Genomic DNA, 26,682 nt, shown 5'->3' on the forward strand with positions numbered 1-26,682 from the left:
TTTGCCTGTTCTGATCCCAAGAGCGTTATGCACTTTATTTACATTATTAGCAAGCTATCTAATTATCTTGGTGGGCCACAAAGCACCTTATTTGCAGAGTCCCACCCAGTCATTTGGTGGGAGTTCCAAAGACTATGGCTAGAAGAGCCGTAAGTAATTCACGGCACAACCTAAACACATTGTCTTCCTACCACCAAAACTATTCCTCTAATTTGGAAAAATCTCAGCCCTATTCACAGTTCCTTTGCCCTCTTCTCTACACCTATACGTATGCTCTGATCACTGATGAAAAAAGTCCTGGAGGTGCAATGGTTAAGTGCTCAGCTGCTAACCGAAAGGTTGGCAATTTGAACCTAGCCAGCAGCTCTGCAGGAGAAAGGCCTGGTGATCTGCTTTCATAAAGATTACAGCCTAGAAAACCCCACGGAGTTCTACTCTGAGTCCGAGTTGACTCAGCAACACCAACATACTTATGCCTATGATACAGTTTACCTTTTATGTGTTTATGGGTAGAAATATATTTTTATACTTCTCCTAAAAGTCTTGTTGGACAATTTTCTTTTGTCTACTTGTCTATTGAAGTTCTGATCAGGTGAATGTCCTGTATATAATAAATGTTAAGGGTTGCTTGTCTTATAAATTTTAGGAGTGTTTTATATATCACACATATTGTTTATTGGTATTAATACCACAGTGTTTCCTTTATATATAGTATCAATTGCAACTCACATTTTGATTTGTGTAGTCATTGCAAGTTCTTTACTTATGGTTTCTATATTCTTGCATTTCCTTATTTAAAAAGTCTCACAAATGGCAGTACAATGTTAACTTCTTTCTTGTCAAAGTCCTTTTTTTTTAAGATTAGCTATGTTATTAATGTTAAATGTATTTTTATGTCGTACAAGTTAGTTGTTTTTTTCCAGGTGGAAAGCCAACAGAGAAAACACAGGTTATTATATAAACCATCCAGTGGATTGAAGGCCACCATTGTACCTTAGGTTTCCATGTAGTTAGTTTCCATGCTGTTTGTATCAGCAACAGCGGGTGTTTCCACTTTTCTGAAAGTCCTTAAACCATTCCCCATCCATACTGCCCACCTTATCTTTTACTTAAGAAGAACAAGAAAAAGCTGTGACAATTCCCTTGTTATGGATTGAATTGTGTCCCCCCAAAATACATGTTGAAGTCCTAACCCCTGGTAACTATGAACATGACCTTGTTTGGAAATAGGGTCTTTGAAGATGTAATCAGCTAACATGAGATCATACTGGAGTAGAGCAGACCCCAATCCAATCTGAGTGCTATCCTTATAAAAGAGGAGAGACACACACGGAGAGGAAGGATGGCCACGTGAAGATGGAAGATGCATCTAAAATCCAAGGAACACTTGGGGGTACCAGAAGCTAGGAGAGACAAGAAAAGATCTTCCCCTAGAGATTTCAGAGATCATGGCCAGCCAACACACTGACTTGGACTCCTAGCCTCCAGAACTGTGAGATAATAAATTTCTGCTCTTATAACCCATCCAGTTTGAGGAAGTTTTTTTACAACAGCCACAGGAAACTAATACAACCCTCAACTTGCTGCTCTCAGACAAACAACTCACAGCCCCCAACCCACCCTGTCTTCCTGTCACTTTGAACACGGCATCCTCCTCTGGTCTCAGAGTCATCTCACCCAGCCAATTACTCACCTCCTTTATCCCAGCTGTTAAAAAAAAAATCAAACTCACTGAAATTTGAACATAAGGTTTATTCTGAGCTGTTATTCTATATGCATATAACCAAAAACTCATTGCCATTGAGTCGATTCTAACTCATAGTGACCCTATAGGACAGAGTAGAACTGCCCCAGAGTTTCCAAGGAGTCCCTGGTGGACTTGAACCACTGACCTTTTGGTTAGCAGCAACAGCACTTAACCACTACGCCACCAGGGTTTCCATACACTTATAGGGAGGCCATTTTGATTGCAGAAAAAGCAAATGGATCCAAGAAGCTAGGTACAATGAGGCTTATAAAGAGAAAACCAAAAAAAAAAAAAAAAACCAAACCTACTGCCATGGAGTTGATTCTGACTCATAGCAACCCTAAAGGACAGAGTAGAACAGCCCCATAGGGCTTCCAAGGAGTGCTTGGTGGATTTGAACTGCCAACCTTTTAGTTAGCAGCTGTAGCTCTTAACTACTACACCACCAGGGTTTCCCTACAAAAAGAAGAGGGAGAAATAAAGATCAACCAGTGGCTAATCTAAACATGATTGAACTCTGCCCTCCTCCTTCATTGAGATCCACCTGTAGCAGGTTACTTCTGGCCTGGCTGCCAATTTGGCCCACTGCCTACCTGTAGCCTTGAAGCTTTTTGAGATTTAAATTAGAATGATTTGACAATTATTCTTTTTAAGCAGGGTAAGACAAATTTACATTGCTCTAGAGTAGCTTCTGGCAGGCTTTTGCAGTTTGGGTCAGGCTTTTCATGGTGTTTGGTTTCACGGATAAGAAAAACCTTAAAATCAAAGTACGATGTCATTATTAATTCTCCTATTCAACACAGCCTTTGATTTTCTCCTTGCTGCAACCTATAAAAAAAAAAAAAAAAATTTTTTTTTTTTTTTTGCAACCTATATACATGGTAAAATCATTCCCTACTTAAAAAAAAAAAAAAATCACCTAAGGAATGATCTCCAAACAAAATTTTTGACTCCACAATGTCCTTGAGTTGGCCTTCCCACACCTCTATTCCTCTTCAAACTCCCTAGAATAGTCCTTTACAATCATAGTCTATACTAGCTCACCTGCTACTATTTATCATACAAGGATTTTATCTCTAATACACTCTGCAAATGGTTTTGACATTTGATTTTCTAGAAGTCATCCTTCACGCTTTTATCCTGCTTGATTATTCATCTGAGTTTGATACCGCTGATCTTTTTTAACTTCCTTCTGGTGCCTTTGATTAGCCTCTAAGACCAATGCTATCCTTATTGCTGGTGCCTTGTTCTTGGATTTCACAATTTTCAGTCTATACTTCCAAAATTTATCTTCTCAAATTATATAAACATTACCTGGATGATCTTATCCACCCCCTTGAAAAAGAACATAATTCCAGTTCTCTACAAATAAGCACAACTAACTGGAAGCCAAGATTCAGGATATTTCCTGGACTTCTAACCCCACATTTCCCCCAAATTAATGGCCTACGGTGTTTATTATCTTTCGGCAGAGAAAATTGTCTAAGCCAAGGTTTCTCAACTTGTGGCAGTATTGACATTTGGGGCTGGGCAATCCTTTGTTGTGGGGGGCTGTCTTGGGCATTGTAGGATGTTTAGCAGCGTTCCTGACATCTGCCCACTAGAAGCCAAAGCACAAGTAGTTGTGTCAAAAAAAAAAATCCAGAATAAGCAAATTCATAGACACGGAAAACAGATTAGTAATTGCCAGAGGAAGAAGTAATGGGTAAGACTGATTAATGGTTACAGGGCTTCCTTTCAGGGTGATGAAATACTTCTGGAACTACATAGAGATGGTTTGCACAACGCTGTGGATGTCCTAAATGCCACTGAATTATATACTTTAAAATGGTTAAAATGGTAAATTTTGTGTATTTTTTACAACACACATCTCCAGACACTGCCAAGTGTTGCCTAGGGGACAAAAACCACCGCCAGTTAAGAACCACTGCCTTACTCTATAGTAATGAATGACAGACTGCGGGGATTTTCAACTTTGGCCCTATTGATATTTGGGGTTGGATAATTCTGTGAAGGCTGTCCTGTGCATTGTAGAATGTTTAGCAGCATCCCAGACCTCTACCCAATGGATTTCAGCAGCACCCTCTAGTTGTGACAACCAGGAATGTTTCCAGACATTGCCCAATGTCCCTGGGATGGCAAATCACCTCCATGGAGGACCACCGATCTACAGTTCCTAAAAGGCTATGCTGTTTTGCCAAAAAAAATTTTTTTTTAATTTACAAAGTGAGCTACAAGAGAGATCAGTCTTTACCGATCTGATGAACACTGGTTTCGATTCTTGGTCTGGTTATTAGAGGTTTTGTCAATTCAAATCATTGAATCCCCTTCCTCCATTTGTTTCCTTATTTAACAGATAAAATACAATAAAACCTGGGAAAACTGGAACCTGAGTAAGGTGGAAACCTGTTAGAGAAGGAAAACTCATCCAATATTTTCCATTAAAAAAAAGAGATAGGAAAGTGGTAGGACACAACCCCTTCAAAGGTGGAGAACCTTGTGAGTCCTGTTGAGTTCCAGCTCTTACAGGTTTCACTGCAATAACAGGATCTTAAATTGCTGCAAAGGTTTCAATGAAAATGTATTAAAAATATCCAATAAAGTACCTGATCCAGACATGTTTTCAATCATGACCTCCTCCTTCCACTATGTTTGTATCTTTGTTTTAAACTTAAATCTTATCCATCAGCTTTGTACCCAAGTAGAACACTGACTTTTGACTCAATCCCACCTACGATAATGTGATCACTTCCCCAATCCATACGCAAATCTGTACTGGAATAGAAAAAAAATGGAAGGAAATAATCGTCTATGAGCTTCAAGGACCCCTGGTGGTACAATAGTGAAGTGCTTTTCGCTGCTAACCAAAAAGTTGGCAGTTCAAACCCACCCAGCACCTACTCAGCAGACAGACCTGGTGGCCTGCTCCCAAAGATTACAGCCAAGAAAACCCTATGGGGCAGTTCTACTCTCACACACACGGTCGTTCTGAGTTGGAATCAATTCAACAGCGCCTAACAGCAACATGAGCTTCTCAGTAATACGTTTTCGTAGGCTAAGCACACTAAGAATAAAGTTTACTCTAAGTCAGTTCTTGGGCAGAGGGCATATTAATAAATGTACCTTCAAACAAAATGCTTTAATTTTTATTTATTATCCTTTATATCCTATGTGAGATAACATTTTGATATGAATGTGGGTACATGATTGGTAAAGAATTTGCTATAAATCAGAACAAGAAAGAAAACCAACACTAAAGTCTACTTTTTAGAGTGTGATTCACATTTGATTCTGTTTTATAAAGAGATCAGATTCCCCCTTCCAGACATGCAACAAGTAGAGAATGACTCAGGGTGTTCAGGAAAGAAAATCACAACGCAAGGGCTTGTCTGTCCTGGCATCACTGCATTCAATCGTCAGCTGTGGGTTCCTTTCTTTCAGCTCCTCCAACAGCTTCTGAGTTTCCACATTAGACTCATCTATCGTCAACCTGGGGATCAGAGAAAATTAGTGTTTCCTGGTCACCTTGTTTTTTTGTTCCAAGTGATCCATTCTAAAGAACCAAAAAATTGCACGTTTCTACTCTGCACACGTGGGGTTCACCCTGAGTTGGAGGCAACTTGACAGCAACTGACAACATATAAATGTAATTAAAATATATATATATCAGATTAATATCAGACATAGCAATGTAATGGATTGAGTGACTTTAGCCATTTCTATGATCATCACATGGTATCCGGTTCAAGCTCTAATCCTGGTCATCTATGGTGTAACTCTCAAATGTCTACCTTTCTAACGAGCAACTTCTCTGTATACCCTGACCTGGGTCATAGCTGCTACCAGCTAGAGATGAGGGATATATGCATGACAGGAATATAGTTCCTCTAAACCAGCTAAAGAAGCCCTGGTGGTACACTGGTTAAAGTGCTCACCTGCTAACCAAAAGGTTAAGCAGTTCAAACCCACCAGCCACTCTTGCCGGAGAGACGTGGCAGTCTGCTTCCATAAAGATTTACAGCCTTGGAAATTCTATGGGGCAGTTCTGCTCTGTCCTATGAGTGGGAATTGACTCACCAGCAATGGCTTTTTGATAAGCCAGCTAACCTGTTCAGGAAATTTGATTAGAGAGATATTAGATAGTCACTGACATTCAGTGGAACTAAAAAGGTAGGGTCCCTGGGTGGTGCAAACTGTTAATGTTCTAAGCTACTAACCAAAAGACTAGAGGTTCAAGTCCACCCAGAGATGCCTCAGAAGAAAGGCCTGGTGATCTACGTCTGAAAATCAGCCACTGAAAATCCTATGGAACACAGCTCTACTCTGACACACATGGGGTCACCATGAGTTGAAATAAAACCGATGGCAGCTGGTTTGATTTTACACTAGAAGGATGCTATTCACAGATCCCTTACATTGATTCCTGTAAAGTGTGCTTCCCTCAACCCCTCAAACTACTCTTGTGGCAGGAAATTCACCAGGAAACAGAAAGGCCATACCTGAGTTTCTGTAAGAAGCCCTTCTTTTGTTTTAAAGCCTCCAAGAGCACTGTAACTCCACTCTGCCCCAAGATATTCTCGCCCAGGTCCAGAGTCTCCAGGCTTTCGTTGTTGATGAGAGCCGATGCAAGATCTTGACAACAGAGAGTCGTGATGGAACAGCCCCAGAGCCTGTAGAGGAAAAAGCAGAGAAGCCTACTCATTCATGGAGCATTTGGTTGAGATGTGGAGAAAGAAGCACTGCAAAGCTCATTACCCTGTTGATGGAGCCATTTGTTTCCTGGAGTAGCGTCCCATCTGGATCTCACTAGGTATTAAGCTGGGCAGCACAACTGCTTCCTGATCACTGAGTCCAGAAGCAAGATGTTCTTACTTTTGTTTATTGTTGAAAATGTACACAGCAAAACACACACCAATTCTGAGTACTATCTGAGGTCTTAAAAGCTTGTGAGCAGCCATCTAAGATATGACTACTGGTCTCTACTTGTCCAGAGCAAGAGAAAGAAAGAAGGAAGCCAAAGACTCAAACTAGTCTATAGGACAGGACTAATGGTCTACAAGAACCATGGCCTTATGTACGCTGAGACCAGAAGAACTAGATGATGCCCAGCTAACACTACCAACCATTCATATAAGGGACACAATAGATGGAGCCTGATAAAATTGGAGAAAAATGTGGGAACTCAAATTTTCACAAAGTCCATACTTAATGGACTGCTTGAGACTAGAGGACTCCCTGAGACCATTGCCCTGAGATGCTCTTTAAAACAGTTTCTGAGGTCTCCCTCTAGCTAAGTAACAGACTGGCTCACAAAATAAAGAATATCACCATAAGTACTGTGCTCCTTTAAAAAAAAGTCATCTATGAGACCAGTCAACAATTACTTTAAAATAAAAACGAGCAGGTAAAGGGGCAAGGAAACTAGATTAATGGAAATGGACAACCAGAATGGAAATAATGAAAACGTTTATGCATTGTGAAGAGTTTTAACCAATGTCAATGACCAATTTGTGTACAAATTGTTGAATGGGAACCTAACTGCAATGTAAACCTTCACTGAAAACACAGTATTATTTTAAAAAACACAAAATTCAACTACTTCTACGTGTACAATGCAGTGACATTGATTACATTTTTCAAGTTGTATAGTCATTCTCACCCTCCTTTTTTTCCAAGTTGTTCCTCTCCTATATTTATAAACTCATTTCCCCCTAAGCTTCCTATCTAAACTTCTACGTTGGTGTTAAGTTTTTGAAAAGAGCACAAAGCTCATGGTGGACATTTTCTACAAGTTAGACTGTTATTTGGTTTAAAGAAGGCTTCAGGGCATATGTGTATAGGTATATATGTACACATGTGTATATATGTATGCATATCTATAGGGCTGCATGCACATATATTCATATATATAATAATGCACATGGGGACAGTTAGGGATACTTCTTGGATATAAATTCTTAGACATAAATGATCCCTTGTGGATTTCTAGGACCAGCTAGAAGTCATAGTTAACTGGCAGGTGTTAGTTTTATATGAGAGCAAGAGCTCCAGAAAAATCAAAATGAGATATAACTTTTGAACAGAAATAGGTATCCAATCATATGTAAGACTCTTGAATGTTGTCCTAACTATAATTCTATAATTATAAATATAATAAAGTATAATTCTAACATGAACAGAAATTTCATGCTGGACTTGTTCCCATATATGGTCCCCGCACCTGCTTTTTATAAATAAAGTTTTATTGGAACCCAGCCATGCTCATTTCTTTACATGTTCACACAACAATGTCAGAGCTGAGTAATTTCAACAGAGACCACATGATCCACAAAGCCTCAAATATTTACTACCTGGCCCTCTACAGGAAAAAAAAAAACTTCCAACTCACACCATGTAACTCGGGTCCCTGGTGGCGCAAACGGTTTGCACTTAAAACCTAACCAAAAGGTTGGTGGTTTGAAATTGAAACCACGCAACAGTTCTGCAGGAGAAAAGACCTGGCAATCTGCTTCCGTAAAAACCACTGCCAAGGAAATTCCTATAGGGCAGTTCTACTCTTTCATATGGATTCGCTAAGTGGAAAGTGACTTGTTGGCATATAATGACAATGATATAATTCAATCTAGTCACAGTCCCTGGAAGAATTGTTATATGAACTTTAAAGAACATACGAAAAACATCAGATCCAAAAACCAATCACCTACCCCAAATCCCAGAGAAGGAAAGAGCCAGAAGGTTAAACCTGCTCTGAAGGACATGCAAAGGTTAACATCTTTCCTTGGTACTATCCATTCTTCCTCTTAATTTTCACCCAACTTATTACCAATTACATTCAACTTGGGATATTTAGAAAAATTATTAAGTGCTCTCATATCTGTCCTAGTGGAATCCAGGGTGTGCATGTGCCTATGTATACATACACATAAACACATACATTAAGGCGGCAGCAGAGACTTACACCAGGGTCTGTAGTTTACAGTCAGGGTAACTCAAGCCCTCACACAGAAGCTGCACTCCACCATCTCCAAGCTCATTCTTTGCCAAGCTCAGGTGTGTCAGCTTCTGGTTGATGATCAAAGCAGAAGAGAGATCCTTGCAACTGGCTTCTGTAAGATGACAGTTTTCCAACCTGCAGAAGCATCACACAAACAGTAAGATGGTGGGAACACTTCTAAAATCCAGCCTTCTTGGCTCCCTCCAAATGCTAGAGTCCTCAGCTACAGCCCTTCTTGTAATTCCCCCCTCCCCTCTCTCCTGTGCTAGTGATCACAGCCATGAAGGAGGAGGCAGAGAAGGACAAAGTACATGGGCCATGCACTTGGTGCCAAAAATGGGGACCAGGTGTTTCCATCAGTAGGAGGGTTCATGTGTTGCCAACAGCATGCTCTCAATTCCAGTGTTACCACTGCTCTTCTCCCCATGGCCCCAGACCTAAAACAGAGATGCTACAGAGGATGAAAAGGTTAAGACTTACGATAACATCCGCAGAGAGCAGTTCGGGTGTTTCAGAGCAGCACATAGCAACTTCACATCCTCAACTGAGAGCTCACTGTCTGTGAGGTTCAGGCACGTCAGGGACTGGTTCAGTTCGAGGCCTGAGAAGAGACATTCCCATTCCTCAGCGATAGCTGCACAAGATCCCAACCTGCAGGAGAAATGGGAACAAGTCATTCTTGAGAGTCCAAACACTGTCTCTGGCTTCACCTTCACACCATCATCCAAGAGCTCACTGGCTATTTAGTTTAGACATGTTAGAGGCTGGTTGATTTCAAGAGCCAAGGAGCGATCAGCCCATTGCTGAGTGGTGGCTGAACAAGATCCCAACCTGCAGGAAAAATGGGGGTAAGTAATTCTTCTAGGCAGACACAGACACTAAGTCATCGTATTACACTTCCTTGAAGACTATCTCCTTGTTTTCCATCTCATTCTACTCCAGTATGCATCGAGCCCTGGCCTGAATTATTAGAGAGATTTGGTCACCTTTGCATCTCTTTCAACTATCCCCAAGGCCACTTGATCAACATCCAAGGCTCATCTCCAAGAGCAAAAGAAATATGAAATATAACTGTTTGAAATTTCATTGACGTGGCCTGCTAGTTCTCAATGCCACTTTCCATCACAACCACTTTTTGTATCTGAATTGGTCTTAATTCCTCTTAGATTTAAATATGTGTTTTTACAGGAAATTACTGATGCTCAATAAAAGCCCCCCCCCAAAGTCAATCTCATAAGTTATTAGGAATATTCAAAAATAAAGCAACAAGATACAATTCGATACATAGGCAAAAAATAAATAAAACCCATTGCTGTTGGATCAATTCTGACTCACAGTGACCTAGTGTGTGTCAGAGTAAAAACTGTGCTCCACAGAGTTTTCAATGGCTACAGTCTTACAGGCTTCATGGCACCAGTGGGTGAATTCAAACCACCAACTTTTTGGTTAGCAGCCAAGTGCTTAACTGTGCCACCCAGGGACTCTAGGCAGTCAGGTCCAAAGTTTGTTGAGTTTAAATACTGCAAGGATAAGGAGAGTTGGAAACTCCTTCTGTTGATGAGGTAGCCCTGGTAGCACAGTGGTTAAGAGCTACCTCTGCTAACGGAAAGGTCAGCAGTTCAAATCCACCAACCAACCGCTCCTATAGGGGAGAGTTCTACTCTGACCCATAAGCTTGCTATGAGTCAGAACTGACTCTATGTCAGCACGTTTGGCTTGGTTTGGTTTTCTGTTGATGAGAACATGAACTTTGTGCAGTTGTTTTGGAGAACATTTAGGCAATCTATTGATCCCATATGTCAGGCTCTACAACCCAGCTACTCTTCTACACACACACTCACAACATGCAAAAGTGCATTTCAGATGACAACAAGGGACTCTGAGACCAGCTTATTGCTTGAATTATGGTCCTGCTTCTACGTACAATCTTCACAAGTTACCCTTTATAGGATTCCTTTGTTCCCATCTGTACCTTGGGGAAAGACAATATTTTCATGTCAGTAGCTACAGAGATAATCCGTTCACATATTGTGCCTAGTAGAATGTTTATCACATGGGTAAAACTGAAGTTCTTAGAACCAATACTTTTGCTCCCTCAGAGGTTAAACTATGATGTTGCTGTTGGGTGCTTTTCAGTCTATGTCCGACTCATAGGGACACATGTGACATAGAACTGCCCCATTGGGTTTTCCTGGCTGTAATCTTTTCAGAAGCAGATCACCAGGCCTTTCTTCCATGGCACCACTGGATGGGTTTGAACCACCAGCCTTTGGGTTAGCAGCTGAGACTTAACCATGTGCCACCAGGGCTCCTTTAGATTATCAGGACATTATAAATCTACTTAACAGTAATCTGTTCTAAGTGAAAAGATAAGTGCCTCAAATCAAGTGAGCATAAGCAGGAGATGCTGTATTAGCGCTTAAGTTTTTTGGAGCCTCAATTTACTCACATCATTTATAAAAACTTCAAAGCTATGGATTTCGTTTTTTTTCTAATGAAACCTGACATGAAAGGAAAAACAGTAAAACATAAGTCAACAATGATGATAAAAAGCTATCATTGAGTGCATTTTCGCCTGGTCCCTACACTAATCAGTTCATACCCCAGGTTTCATTCATTTCTCACCAGCTTCGTTTTATGGGTGAGAAAACAGCTCAAGATCATATAGGTAGTAACAGAGCAAGTACTTGAGCACATTTCAATTCTAAAAACCTGTGCTGCTACCCAGTATCTTGAGATTGCTAATCAACTAAGTCAAGAAAAATGGTGCCCCAAAGACTAGTGATGGTAATCAGAGTACTCACTAGGTGAAAGGTCAATCCATAGAAAGAGGGAATTTCTCAAGCCAGTTGAGCTACCAGGAACCAGGACACTTGTCACTGAGTGACTAAGTTAAAGTTGATGGCTGCTCTGAATCACAACAGGTAGGCAACACACAACTTGAAATAACATATCCCTAGGCTAAAGGATCCACCACCTGTCCTCAGTTTGTGGTGGCTGAGGTGTTGCTGTGATGCTGGAAGCTATGCCACTCGTATTTCAAATACCAGCAGGGTCACCCACAGTGGACACGTTTCAGTGGAGCTCTCAGACTAAGACAGACTAGGAAGAAAGGCCTGGTGTGGTGATTCACTTCCAAAAATTAACCAATGAAAACCCTATGGATCATAACAGAATATGTCTGATACAGTTAGAAAATGAGCCCCCTAAGTTAGAAGGCACTCAAAATACACAGTGGCCACAACAGTGGACTTGAGCATACCAACGATCGTGAAGGTGGCACAGGACCGGGCAACATTTTGTTCTATTGTACACTGGGAGGTCACGAGTCAGAGACCGACTTCATGGCAACTAATGACAACAGACTAGAGGATGACTAAAACTTCTGGATGCTTCTTTGGACTCAAGGTTAATTATTAAAAGCAGAAGACCAGCTGGAGAGAAGAAGAGGGTAGGGAGGAGAGTAGAGGCTGAAACCCCACCTTTGTTGTTGTTAGGTGCCGTCAAATTGGTTCCAACTAACAGCGACACCATGTACAACAGAAGGAAGCCATTCTCACAATCATTGCTATGTTTGAGCCCACTGTTGCAGCCACTGTGCCAATCCATCTCATTGAGGGTCTTCCTCTTTTTTGCTGACTAACTTTCCTAAGCATGATGTCCTTCTCCAGGGACTGGTCCCTCTTGATAACATGTCCAAAGTGTGTGAGACAGTCTCACCATCCTCACTTCTAAGGAGCATTCTGGCGATACTTCTTCCAAGACAGCATCCTTCTTTGGATGACGTCTTAGTCTCCTAGTGCTGATGTACCACAAGTGGACATCTATAAAGAACAGAAATTTTCTCACACTTCTGGAGGCTAGAACTCTGAATTCAGAGTGTGGCTCTAGGGAGAGGTCTTTCTTTGTCTATGTCAGTTCTAGTAGTTGGCAAACCTTGGAGTTTCTGGGCTTGTAGAATCAAGTGCCTGGTCACCATCAGATTGAGTCTTTCCCATTTGTGTTTGTCTGTGTCTACAGGTCCCTGGGTGGTACAAACAGTTTAGGCTCACCTACTACGGTACAAGTGATCACTTTTGTGTGGCCTTTCTCACCATGGTCTTATAATTCCCACCCAAATGACTGGGTGGGACTGTGCAAATAAGGTAATTGTGGCCCACCAAAGGGTTTCCTCAGTTTTACCATCCCACTAGCTTAAAAGAGAGCCAATTCCAGAGCAGAGAGAGGATCTTACCACCACAAGGAAAAAGAGCCAGCACGTGTTTTGGACCCAGGATCCCCGTGCTGAGCTCCTGGAACCAGGAGACTGAAAGACAGAGAGCGTAACACAGCAGATGACAAGAAGCAGCGGCAGAGAAATGACGGCAGGAGACCGGCAGGAGATGGCGCAGTGGGCTTCCTGGCCCACGGTGTGAGAAAGCTGAGCGCCTTTGGGCAGAAGCCTTGCTGGAGAAGTAGGGTGTTTTTGAGCACTTGGTGGAGCTGGGTTTGCTGACCCATGGAGCTAGAGCTGGGTGCTTTTGGACTGAGGCTTACTGGCAGGATGGGATGCCTCTGGCAGTCCATGGTGTGTTCTTATCAGCAGAGCTAAAAGAACTCTGTAACACTTGCTGGAGCAGGGCAGAGGCTGAGGGCCAGAGAGTCATGCCTATGACCGTGGCTGAGAAGAGCCTGTCCTGATGGAAGAACTTGTATCCCGAGCATTCCTGAACCTGAACTGTAAGCATTTAACCACTACGCCACCAGGGTTTCCATCTACACGTATAGGGGTTAGGATTTACAACACATTTTGAGGGGGGCACAATTCAACCCATAACAGATGGTAAGAACATCAAACACCACGAAATGTACCTCAGAAACTGAAGGTTGCACTTTGAGTGCCTCAGGGCCTCATACAACAGCAGCAGCATCTTCTCACTGTGGACGCTTCCTTCCAGGATCAAGTGTGTTAGAGTCGTCTTACCAACGAGAGCCAGACAGAAGTCCCGATAAGCATCAACAGGAGAGACGTTTTTAATCCTAGGGAAAGTAAATAAGGGATTCCCTCTTAAATTCTTAAACCCTGGTGTAGTGGTTAAGTGCTACAGCTGCTAACCAAAAGGTAGGCAGTTCAAATCCACCAGATGCTCCTTGGAAACCCTATGGGGCAGTTCTACTGTGACCTATAGGGTGGCTATGAGTTGAAATCAACTCAACGGCACTGAGTTTGGTTGGGTTTTTTTGGTTGCTATTGATTCCAACTCATGGTGGCCCCATGTGTGTCAGAAGAGAACTATGTTCCATAGAGTTTCAATGGCTGATTTTTGTTTAGTAGATTGGCAGGTCTTTCTTCCAAGGTACCTCTGGGTAGACTTGAACCTCCAACCTTTGGATCAGCAGCCAAGCGAGCTAACCATGGCACCACCCAAGACTCTTACATTATATTAAAAAAAAAAAACCCAAACCCACTGCCGTTGAGTCGATTCCGACTCATAGTGACCCTATAGGACAGAGTAGAACTGCTGCATAGTTTCCAAGGAGCGCCTGGTGGATTTGAACTGCCAACCTCTTGGTTAGCACCCGTCGCACTTAACCACTACGCCACCAGGGCTTCCCCTACATTGTATAGAGGATTATATAAACAAAAAGCTACAATATGGTTCAGAGTGAGGAACCATTAGAACTTCTAGTTCATTAATTGTCTTAACCTTTTGCAGTGGGAAATAATGATTACCAGTCATTTCACACAAGTGCTTTACTTTTATGCCAATGTTTATTAAAATACTTGATGTAACATGATTTTCCCACTAGACACATTTCTTTGCACCTGGTTGGAGCCCAGCCACACATTGAAATCTTGCTCCCGTATTAAAAATGGAGAGTTTCTGGGTGGTGGGCTGCTAAATGTTCAAGTCCACCCAGCGGTATCTTGGAAAAAAGCCCTGGTGGATCTACTTCTGAAAGGTCATGGCTTTGAAAACCCTATTACCTATACACCAATGTTCATTGCAACATTTTTCATAATAGATGAAAACATCTGAAATGCCCTTCAATAGATGAACGGATAAACAAAAATGTGGTACGTACACACTTGGAATACTACTCAGCCATAAAGAGAAATGAAGTCCTGAGGCATGCCACAACATGAATGAACCTTGATATCATGCCGAGCAAAATAAGTCAATCACAAAAGGACAAATACTGTATGAGCTCACTTATATGAAATAAGCAAATATATAGAAACCAACGATTTGTAGTGGTCACCAGGGTCGCTATGAGTCGGAATTGACTTGAAGGCAACGGGTCGGGTTCCAGGGGTAGAAGGGAGGGAAGAAGTGGGAGCTTCTGCTCAGGGGTAATTGAGTTTGTTAATGGTGGAAGAATTTGGGAAAGGATAGCTAAGAAAGGTCGCACAACTTCAAGAATGTAGTCTACGTCACTGAATTGTACGTGTAGAAGTTGTTGAGATGGCACAGATTTTGTTATGTATATTTTCACCACAATAAAATTAAGAAGAAAATCCTATGTAGCACAGTTCTAATCTGACACATGTGGGGTCACCATGAGTCTGAGTCAACTTGACAGCAACTGGCTATTACAAATTCAAGACGGCTCTCAGGGATTGAGTTGTATCTCCCATAAGTATGTGTTGTAAATCCTAACCTCTGTGCCTATGGTTATAATCCCATTTGGGAACTAGTTGTCTTTGTTATGTTAATGAGGCAGGATTGCTATAAGGTGTATCTTAGTCAATTTCTTTTGAGATAAAAGGTTAAAGCAAGGAAGCTAGAGAAGCAGAGATGGGGGAAGCAGGGATGTCAAGCCACATGGAGATCTCCGAGGAATCAGTAAACAAGCTGAAGAGGCAAGGACCTTCCCCAAGAGCGGACAGAGAGAAAGCCCTTCTCCTGAAGACAGCACCCTGAATTAAGACTTCTAGCCTCCTAAACTGTGAGAAAATAAAGTCCCGTTTGTTCGAGCCCTCCACTGTGGTATTTCTGTCATAGCATAACTACACATCTAGGGATTTTCATCACAGGGTTAGCATCTACTTACACCACCTTCTGGAGATTACAGGTGACACGGGCCATTCGCTCACAAAGAATCCTCACTGAGGTGTCACTCAGGAAGCTGTCACTCACATCCAGAACGCTCAGATTCTTGTTTAAGTTGACCACAGAGCAGAGGTCCACCCAGAGAGGAAGAATGCGATAATCACGCTGGGACCTATGAGGAAGAGACGAAGAATACTTGTTGAAAAGTACATATGCGGACAATACAAAAGGCATTGGTTGTTGTTAGCTGCCATCAAGTTGGCTCTGACTCATAGTGACCCCCCAGCACTATGGAACAAAATGCCACCCGGTCCTGCGCCATCCCCATGATTGGTTGTGGATTGGACCATTGTGATCCACAGGGTTTTCATTAGCTGATTTTTGGAAGTAGACTTCCAGGCCTTTCTTCCTAGTCCATCTGAGTCTGGAAGCCCTGCTGAAACCAGTTCAGCATTATAGCCACATGTAAGCCTCCAATGACAGACAGGTGGTGGGTCCACATGAGGTACACTGGCTGGGAATTCAACCTGGGTCTCCCGCGTGGGAGGTGAGAACTCTACCACTGAACCACCAACGTCCTTAACAGGTATTGGTAGGGAGGAAAGAACGTTTGAAATAGTGACAATGTCTAAGAACGCCCTGGACCCAGTCCCAACATGAAAACCAGAATAAAACAAGACCTGATTCCAAAGCCCCCTTCTAAATCATGACATCATGCCTCCCACCTCAGTGGTCATGGAGGCAGGAAGTCCAACAAAAGGGAAAATTCTGACTCTAAGCTACAGGAAACAGAAGAGGCTTTGGCTTCTTCCTAGTGGAAAATGGGATGAAAGTTGAAGATGGGAGACCCAAGAGAGTAAAAATGAGAATCCTTACCTCTCAAACCGAGAGCCTGGTTCCAAGGAAGTATCATTCTCCAGAAATATCCCTTTTTCTATCTTCAGTGAAATTTTCTCCAAATTTTGACAATGCTTGAGGCAGAAAGAAGCGTGTACAATATCTGTTTCATTTTTCAACTTTAGGGACACTTCCCTGAAATGGGCCATTGCATCCTTCACAAACTGCTCCTTCTGAGATTCATAGAAACAGTAAAAAACATCCTTCATGTCCAGCACTGAGAAGGGTTTGTTCTCATTGGACTTCACTTTCCATCTCAGCAATTCCTGCTTGACATCTATTGACAGTTGGCAGCCAAACGTTGTCTCCAGCTCTCTGGTTCTCTTTTCATTTGAGAGGCCAAACAAGAAGTACCCAACCTGGGGCAGGCTGGGGTTCTTTAATCTTTCTTCCTTGGAAAGCAGCTTTTGTATATTGCCAATATCCTCCCTGTGGCTCTCCCTGTCTTCCTTCTCCTCCTCGCTCCCCAGAACATAGAATATGGCGGCAAAGAACTGCTGGACACTGAGGTGGATGAAGGAGTAGAAGCCTTCACAGCCCTTGACCTTCTGAAGGATATTCTTGTCCAGGAAAGGACTGAGCTCACACTCCTTCACCCCAAGTCTCTCAAGATCTTCTCCATCAAACACAGATGTCTGTGTCCACACACCCTCAGCTGCCAGGAGACACAGAGCCTTCACTGGGGCTTGGAAGCACTGATCAGGGCAACTGTCAGGCACTGGCATAAACTGGCTGCAGATGAAACGCAGGAAAAGCGAGGTGGTAGTTTGGCAAGTGGGTGTGGGGTCCTCCCCCTTGTCCATCTGCAGCTTCAGACAAGTACAGACAACCCAGCACACCATGGGGGCTGAGCCCAGGCTGAACAAGGCTGTGTTGCCCCTCATCAAGTTGAAAGCTCGCAGGGCTTGGTCCTCATCTTGGAAGTGTTTCAGGAAATACTCCTTCTTGTCCACCTCCAAGAAGCCTTCGATGTCTATGAAGAACGGCCGTTCCACCAAGAACCAGAGCTCTCTCATCGCCCAGGGTCGCGTAGTGATCAGTAAAGTTGCTTTGGGAAACATTCTCCTTGTCAACAAACTACTCAAGAGGACGGCCACTGGCTTCTGCTTCTTCCAGTCACCACACATATCACTGATCAGTGCCCCAGGGGGGAATCTCAGCTCATCAAAACCATCAACGATGATCAGGATTCTCTGCGATCTGTCTAGGACCTCCAGAATGGCATCCTGCAACTCAGGACAGTCTTTGGAAATGAGCTCAGCACAAGTGCGTGGCCCCATATGGTTGAGTTCCTTGCAGCTGAGATAGAAAGCATATTTGAATGCCTTTCCGAAGTTGTCCCGTGTCCAGTCCAGCATCAACTTTTTGGCCAGTGTGGTTTTCCCAACACCAGCAGGCCCCTGCAGCACCACTGTGTGTGGCTTTGAAGATTTTTGGGGGTTAAGGAACGGTATGAGGTTTTTGCTCCTCTGGATGACGTCGTAATGCAATTTGTTGCTGTCTCTGGGCCAAAATTTATTCCTCCAGATGGAAGAATATTTCTCCATCATGTTTTTGTATTCCTTGTTTTTGCCTGTAGTGATATGAAATAGGAGACAATTGGGGTGCAGATGATTATACTCTATTTTACAAATGTGCCACATAAAGTACTAGAAAGGAGACTGCTAAGCAAAATGTGGGTCTGTTCTGCGGCAAAAAAACCTGGAAATCCCCTCCTGTAAAGATTACAGTCTAAAAAATCCTATGGGGCAGTTTACTGTCATGTTTGGTCACTATGAGTCCAAAATGACAGCACATAGCAAAAACAACAACAAAGTACTAAAAGTGAGGAATACAAAGAAGCAATTCACATTCCATGCCCTGGAAAACCAGTTCCGTCCTGAACTGTGTCCCCCAAAAAGGTAGACTGAAGGTTTAAACCCCGTACCTGTGAATGTGACCTTGTCTGGAAATAGGGTCTTTGAAGATGTTATCAGTTAGGTTAATAAAAGGGAAGAGACAGCCATGGAAAGACGTATCTATAATGTTCATAAGACCAAAGGGTCAACAACTATTTTAAAGCATAGATGAAAAGGTTGGGGGCAGGAGGGGAGGGAGATTAAGTACATGGAAGTGAAACTAGAACAGAAATAGTGAGAATGTTGACACAATGTGAGGAATGTAACCAATGTCATTGATCATTACATCTAGGAGAGAGACATGGAACAGAATTTTCCACAGGGCCCTCAGAAGGGATCAACACAGCTGACGCTGTGTGAGTTCAGAGTCCCGGCCTCCAGAATTGTAAGATGATAGATTTCTGTTCTTATAAGCCACCCAGTTTGTGGTATTTTATTACAGCAACCTTAGGAGATTAACACACTCCAAAAGGACAGTATTTACCAACCTTGTTTTTCTGCTTCTAAATCCTCTTCCATCTCTCCCAGGCTCAGGTTACCTATTCTTTTCTGCTGTACATATTCTGTAAAATACAGCATGGATATAAGCTTGGCCCATGGGGTCATCTGAACTTCCTAGATCAGACATTATTGTGGATATCCATGAGAGACCCTATTACATACCAACCGACAACCAGTTGCAACAAGTTGATTCGGACTCATAGCAACCCCATGTGTGCAGAGTAGAGCTGTGCTCCACAGGGTTTTTCATGGCTGTGACCTTTTGGAAGATCACCAGGCCTTCCTTCTGACACATCTCTGGATAGACTTGAGCCTCCAACTTTTCTGTTAATAGTCCAATGTCTAACCAATTGCAACACGCTAGGACTTCCACAGTATTACACAGAACCAGGATTTTCAGTTTCACCTGGATATTAGAATCACCTGGCAAGCTTTTTAAAACACCAATAGCACTCAACACCCAACTAATCAAGTCAGAGTCTCTCTGGGTAGAGCTCCAGCAGCAATATTTTGAAATTTCTCTATGTGATATTACATGCAGCTCAGCATGAAATCCACTGTCCTAGAATAAGGGTTAACAAACTATGGCCCACAGGCCTAATCTGGCTTACCATCTATTTTTGTAAAAAATAAAGTTTCATTAAAACACAGCCACACCCGCTCCTTTTTGTCTATGTAGCTTTCGCAGTGCAACAGCAGAACTGAGTAGTTGTATGACCCATAAAGCCTAAAATATTTACTACCTGGCTCTTTACAGAGAAAGTTTGCTGAACCCTGCCTAGAACATTCTGGGTGGAAGAATTTTTCTTTTAATGTGACAGAATTGAAAGAGTTTATTCTGTATGGGAAACCAAACCAAAGGAATTGCTGTCAATTCTGACTCATAGCGACCCCATAAGGACTTCCCCATAGGAATTCCTAGGCTGTAACCTTTATGGGGAAACCCTGGTAGCATAGTGGTTTAAGAGCTACAGCTGCTAACCAAAAGGTTGGCAGTTTGAATCCACCAGGTGGTCCTTGAAAACCCTATGGGGCAGTTCTACTCTCTTATAAGGTCACTATGAGTCAGAATTGACTTGATGGCAATGGGTTTTTTTGTGTTAATCTTTATGGAAGCAGACTGCCACATCCTTTTCCTGTGGAACAGCTGGTGGGTTCAAACTGCTGACCTTTTTGGTTAGCAGCCAAACACTTAACCACCTCACCACCAAAAACCAAAGCCAAACCCATTGCTGTTGAGTTGATTCCTGCATATTATAACATGAAAGGTGACAGCCTTGAAAACGCAATGGACACCCCTGCAAGAATGGCACTGATGGAAAATTCAGAAAATAAATGGTGGAGAGGCTGTGGGGAGACTGAAATTCTTACGCACTGCTGGTGGGAGGGTAAAATAGTACAATTACAATGGAAAACGCTATGGCACTTCCTTAAAAAGCTAGAAATAGAAATACCATATGATCCAGGAAACCTACTCCTAGGAATATATCCTAGAGAAATAAGAGCCATCACATGAATAGACATAGGCACACCCATGTTCACTGCAGCATTACTCACAATAGCAAAAAAATGGAAGCAACCTAAGTATCTATCAACAGATGAGTGAATGAGTGCGTCAACTATGGTACGTACACACAATGGAATACTACACAAGGATAAAAACAATGATGAATCTGCAAAACATCTCACAATATGGATGAATCTTAAAGTCATTAAGCTGAGTGAAATAAGTCAATCACAAAAAGACAAATATTGTATGAGACCACTATTATAAAAACTCAAGAAAAGGTTTACACACAGAAAGAAACCACCTTTGATTGTTATCAGGGTAGGGAGGGACGGGGAGGGAAAATCACTAATTAGATAGTAGACAACTTTGGTGAAGGGAAAAGACAACATACAATGTAGGGGAAGTCAGCATAAGTTGACCAAAGCAAAGGAAGAAACTTAGAGGAACACAAGAAAAAAAGAAAAAGATGCAACCACAGGGAAGTACTATAGCATATACAACCCTACAACAGTAAAAACTAATAATAACTTACAAGCAGATACACAGGCAAATACCTATGCTGAACAGGGGAAGGAGGGCGTATGGGGGTATACCCACATATGTGTATACGTTAGGCTGTAGATATTTTTACATAAATGTATGTACAGCATGTCTATTCATACACACAGTAGAACACAAAGGGGGTACAGTCATAGAAGCTTCCTAGGCACAGCAAACACCTTGAGGGACCAAGTAACTGGGGCTGAGGGCAGGGTACCATGGTCTCAGGGGTTCTACACCCTACTTTAGTGAGGAGCATCTGGGGTCTTAAAAGCTTGTGAGCGGCCATCTAAGATACATCTATTGGTCCCATCCCATCCGGAGCAAAGGAGAATAAGGCGAACCAAAGACACAAGGTAAATATTCGTCCAAAGGACTAACAGACCACGTGAACCACAGCCTCCACCATCCTGAGTCCAGGACTAGAAGGCGCCTGGCTACCACCAACCACACTGACAGAGATCCCAATAGAGGGTCCCGTGCAGAGCAGGAGAAAAATATAGAATGAAATTCAAATTCACAAAAAAGACCAGACTTACTGGTCTGATAGGACTGGAGGAACCCCAGAGACTATGGCCCCCGACACTCTTTTAACTCAGAATTGAAACCACTCCTGAAGTTCACCATTCAGCCAAAGATTAGACAGGCCTATAAAACAATAACACATGTGAGGAACATGCCTCTTAGATCAGCGAAGTAAAGGAAACAGAACAGGCAACACCTGCCCAAAAGCATAGCTGAGAAGTCAGGAAGGGACAGGAAAACCTGACGAACGGAAATGGGGAACATGGAGTTGCCTCACAGCAGGGATTGCATCCAATGTCTTGAAACAATTTGGGTGTAGATTTTTGCATGAGAAACTAATTTGCACTGTAAACATTCACTGAAAGCACAATTAAAAAAAAAATAAACCCCTATGGAACAGATCTACTCTGCATAAAAAAAAAAAAAAAAGGTCAAATCGCCTCGACAGCAACTAACAAGAATCCACGAACAAGGTGAGACCTCGCCACCTGCCTATACTAATGTCTACCGTTTGTAATCAGAGAATAGACCCTGGAAGTTGCAATGATATACCTGCTGTTCCTAAAACCCAGGGAACTTTTGTTCCTTCTTACAAATGCCCAATATGTACCAGGTTCTACTTACCTGGGAAACAGCCAGGTTAAGTTCAGCTGCTAACAAAAAGTTCGTCAGTTCCAACCTACCAGCAGCTCCCTCCAGAGAAAGATATGGCAGTCTGCTCCCATAAAGATGACAGCCTTGGGAAACCCTATGGGGCAGTTCTACTCTGTAGAGTACCTGTGAGTCAGAATCAACTAGAAAACACACAACAATTGAACACTTACCTAGAAGTTGAGCCTTTACCGTCTCAGACATTTCCTTGAAGTTCATCTTCTCCAAGATGTTCACAGTCACAATCCTTATCCAGTATTTTCGGGAGTTTTTATCAGAATTACTGCTAGAGCCTTGCTACTAGCCTCTTCCTCCTCAGACCAAGGTGTCTGCTGAAACTAACCTTGCAGGGGAAGGAGCTGTAACAGAGATTTAAAATCTCAATTTATCCTGGTTCAGCTGCTCCAGAAGAGGCTGCAGGCTAAACTCCGCCTTCAGTGACGTCACATTGCCTCAAGTGTCTGACCTTAGGTTCCAGATTGGAGAAGAATTGGGGATGCGAAGGGGAAAAGAAAAATAAAATAGTTAATCAGATCAAACAGGACCGTTAGGGGGCAATGAGTTTATGTTAGTGGTGGAGGAACAACTCAGAGCAGGAGGGTGAGAATAATTACACAACTCGGAGAATGTAATCGATGTCACTGGATTGTACATTTAGAAACTGTTGAATGGGTATATGTTTGGCTGTGTATATTCTCTACAACAACAACACAATAAATAAATAGTGGATCAGCACCTTTATATGAAACACCAGTTATCTTTGCAGCCAGAGCAAGAATATCCTCAAGCGCCAAAGCTGCGCCTTCAAGAATAACTGCACCCTTGGAGCAACAGAGGAAGAAGGAGAGTCAAGAATAGGAGGATATGGAATGTGTGGTCTGTCTTCCGAGGCACCTCTGGATGTGTATGAACCACCAACCTTTTGGTTAGTAGTCCAGCGCTTAAACGTTTGCACCACCCAAGGACTTCCACAGAGAACTGTTGTGTGCCATGGAGTAGATTCCAGCTCAGAGACCCCATGTGACAGAGTAGAACTGCCACACAGACTTTTCTAGGCTGTAATATTTATGGAAGCAAACTGCCAGGTCTTTCTCCTGGGGAGCTTCTTGGTAGTTTTGAACCTCCAACCTTTCAGTTAGCAACCAAGAGCTTAACGACTGTGGCACCAAGGCTGCTCAAAGAGAGAAGCACCCATCCAAAATTACAGTGGAAACAGGGACTGACTGCATATTATTAGTGGTTTTGGACAACAGAAATGTTCTGAAATTGGATTGTGGTGATGGCTGCACAACACTATCAATCTACTAAAAAATCATTGACTTGTATACTTAAAATGGTATAATTTATGGTGTGTTTTAAATTACACTGTAATAAAGCTCCTAAAAGGGAAAATATTAGACTAATACACTAAACCGCTGGCAGCTGTAAGGACAAATACAAATGGAAAAAAATAGATTTTAATTCTCCCTGTTGAAAATAAGAGGCTCTGCGCCTCCCCTAATTCTTTCAGAATTCACTTTAGGTAAATACCAAACCCAGTGCCACTGAGTCAATTCCCACTCACAGTGACCCTATAGGACAGAGTAGAACTACCCCATAGTTTCCAAGGAGTGCCTGGAGGATTGGAACTGGTTAGCAGCCACAGCTCTTAACCACTACACCACCAGGGTTTCCTAAGATAAATTAAAAAAAAAAAAAAGAATTAAGACAAATTCTTGATCTGCCTCTTTGAAAAGTATGTAAATCAAGAAGGTTCCCTCAAGGACAAGGGAACCAGCTCTTTAGAAATGCAACCAAAGAAGATCACACCCCTACATACCAATTTCCTGGAGACTCCCATAACTTCAGGCATCCAGCCAAAAAAGGTGGGAGAAAATTAGCAATTTTATCAGGATGGCATGAATGCAAAAGGTTGTGTCCACTCTGCTATATAAAGGATCAGATTTCTCTCTGTCTTTGCAATCTCTTTAGCTGATTGCTTGTGATTGTTGAATAGGAAATAATAGACATCTTAATTTAAGGTTTTTTTTATCCACAAGACCAAATATTTACCACAAAAAGGTGAACCAAACTACAAAAACCTACCTGAAGCTGCTCTATAGCAATGTAAATTTGTCTTATCCTGCTAGAAAAGGGCAGTTGCCAAACCCTCCTAATTTAAATTGCAAAAAGCCTCATGGCCGCAGGTGGGTGAAGTGCCAAATTATTAGCAGCCAGGCCAAAAGTTAACTTGGTTATCAGTGAATCTTAAAAAAAGGGAGGGCAGGGTTCATTCAATCATATTAAGAGTGGCCAAAGGATGATCTATTCTTCTCCCTCCTATTCCCTTTATAAGCCCCATTGTACCTAGCTTCTTTAAGCCCTTTGCTTTTTCTGCAATCAAAATGGCCTCCCTACATGCATATAGAATAACTGCTCAGAATAAACCTTATGTTCAAATTCTGATGAGTTTTGATTATTCTTAATATGATGCATCACATTCTGGTGTAATGCTTACTCAGTCATAAATTTTTTCTTTCTCTTCCATTTTTGTGGGGAGGTTTCCAGCGTTGGGAGATTTTGTTTTTGACAAAACTTTCCCCAACACAACTGTCCCCTCTAAACTCATTTACCAAAATTACAGCGGGAGAGTTCGGAACCTCAAAAATCCTTCTGGAAGTCTCACCCCACAATTACAGCTTCCAAAGTCCTATGATAGAAACTCAACATCAACAGCTGTTCACTTAAAATGAAAAAGAGAAGATTTACCTTCCTTAAACCAGGACTTGGCGTCCTGTCTGTGGGTATTACAGACACAGGAAATATCCAATAAGAGGGCACTGCTACTGATCCAAACGCTGTGACTGGCTCTTGGGTGCCTGGGCAGGGGTGGGCCTTCCTGTCCAGAGTGCAGTTGCTCCCACTATGATTACCAATTAGTTGTTCTCAACCTTTAATGTGGGGCTCACATAGCAATCACCTGGACCCTTTCTTCAGCCCTTTTGATTTAATTGGTTGGCATAGGCCTTAGAGAATCAGAAGCTTGCAAAAGCTCCCCAGGTGACTGTAATGTGCAATCCCTTTCCCAGCCTATGGTAAGGGTTTCTCAAACGTGACACTATTAACATTTGGAATGGATGATTCCTTGTTGTAGAGGGATGTCCCAGACATTGAAGGGTGTTTAGCAGCATTCCTGGCCTCTACCCACTAGATGTCAATAGCAAACCCTCCCACTGTGACAACCAAAAATCTCTCCAGACATTGTCAAATGTCCCCCGGAAGCAAGATCAGCCCCTGTTGAGAACCCCAGATCTAGTTGCGATCACCAGCCTCCTTTCATACTTCTTGCTGTTATTGCGGTTAAGTCTATTCTGACTCAGGGTGATCCGGCTTGTGTAGAGTAGAACTGCGCCATAGAGCTTTCAAGGCTGAAACTTTTCAGAAGCTGATCACCAGGCCTGTCTTCCCAAGTGCCTCTGGGTGGGTTCCAACCATCAACCTTTTGGCTAGTAGTCGGACACTATTGAAATACACATTTAGTCTACATTGAATTTACATATCCTAAGTGCCAAGTTCATTTTGATGTTATTTATTTGTTTTGACATTTAAATTAGAATATTTTGATTTACTGCTTTGCCTATTAGGAAGCCTTTTTCCCCCCAAGGAACTTCACTTGAAGACTCTGGGCACTAGAACTGGAAAGTAGCCAATGTCTATACAAGAGGGAGAAAAAAATTAAAAACCTGAGTTTTTGCAGGTTTTATATTGAATTAATCAATTAATTTTTTTTGGCTTGAGGTTTTCTCTTTGAGACACTTGTTTATATCCAATTCTATGGGCCCAAGGAAAGTGAGAGAGAAATTCTAAACTTAGTAGGGGGAAAAGGGAAGCAAGATAAAACGTTGAGGGTTGGGGTAAGGATTATGTTGCCCGTTTAGGGTCTGTGCCTTGGAGCAGTAGAGCCAATGAAAAGTACTCCAAGTCAGAAAGAATGAGAAAGTTTATTCAGGAGATGTATATATCTCCGGGGACCTTATAGCAACACAGACTGTCTCTGCAGAAAAAAAGCAATTTTATATTAGAGCTTACAAAGAATTTTTGCAAGGTTAGAAGTGTCTTTGTAGCCCACAATGGCATGGCCAGAGGAGTTATTCGTTACAAGATAGTAACAAAAGACTCTATCAGACTAAAGAGATACATGCTCTTTATCAGGCTAAAGATATACATGTCAGACATTTGGGCTCTGGTTTCCCCGTAGGGGGTTATAAGTCACAAAACAAAACAAAGTTATTTGCATCAGATCAAACAAAGTACAAAGTTATTAGCATTAGGTTAAAACAAAGTCATTAACAAAGGTATGCCAAGGCTGAGGCAAGCAGAGGAGGGAGAAAAACTTACAGGTTCAT

The 26,682-nt window shown here is 42.2% G+C and overlaps 2 protein-coding genes across 6 annotated transcripts in view; one reads left to right on the forward strand and one right to left on the reverse strand.

Moving 5' to 3' along the window:
- NCR1 (natural cytotoxicity triggering receptor 1) overlaps positions 1-5,182 on the forward strand; it is a 29,574-nt gene extending 24,392 nt beyond the window's left edge. For all 5 annotated transcript variants that reach the window (XM_064293343.1, XM_064293345.1, XM_064293344.1 and 2 more), the window contains one exon: positions 1,231-5,182. The gene's annotated coding sequence lies outside the window, so the exon portion shown is untranslated. The remainder of the gene's footprint in view (positions 1-1,230) is intronic.
- On the reverse strand, positions 2,606-26,682 carry LOC100668429 (NACHT, LRR and PYD domains-containing protein 7-like). The gene is given in 13 exon segments (XM_064293186.1): positions 2,606-5,237; positions 6,247-6,417; positions 8,706-8,876; positions 9,222-9,476; positions 13,593-13,760; positions 15,777-15,947; positions 16,652-18,245; positions 19,059-19,133; positions 22,471-22,554; positions 22,557-22,675; positions 22,677-22,749; positions 25,046-25,074; positions 26,675-26,682. Coding segments are annotated over 13 exon segments (3,051 nt in total). The 3' UTR covers positions 2,606-5,104.

This window comes from Loxodonta africana, chromosome 11 (assembly GCF_030014295.1).
Source record: "Loxodonta africana isolate mLoxAfr1 chromosome 11, mLoxAfr1.hap2, whole genome shotgun sequence".
Lineage (NCBI taxonomy): Eukaryota > Metazoa > Chordata > Mammalia > Proboscidea > Elephantidae > Loxodonta > Loxodonta africana.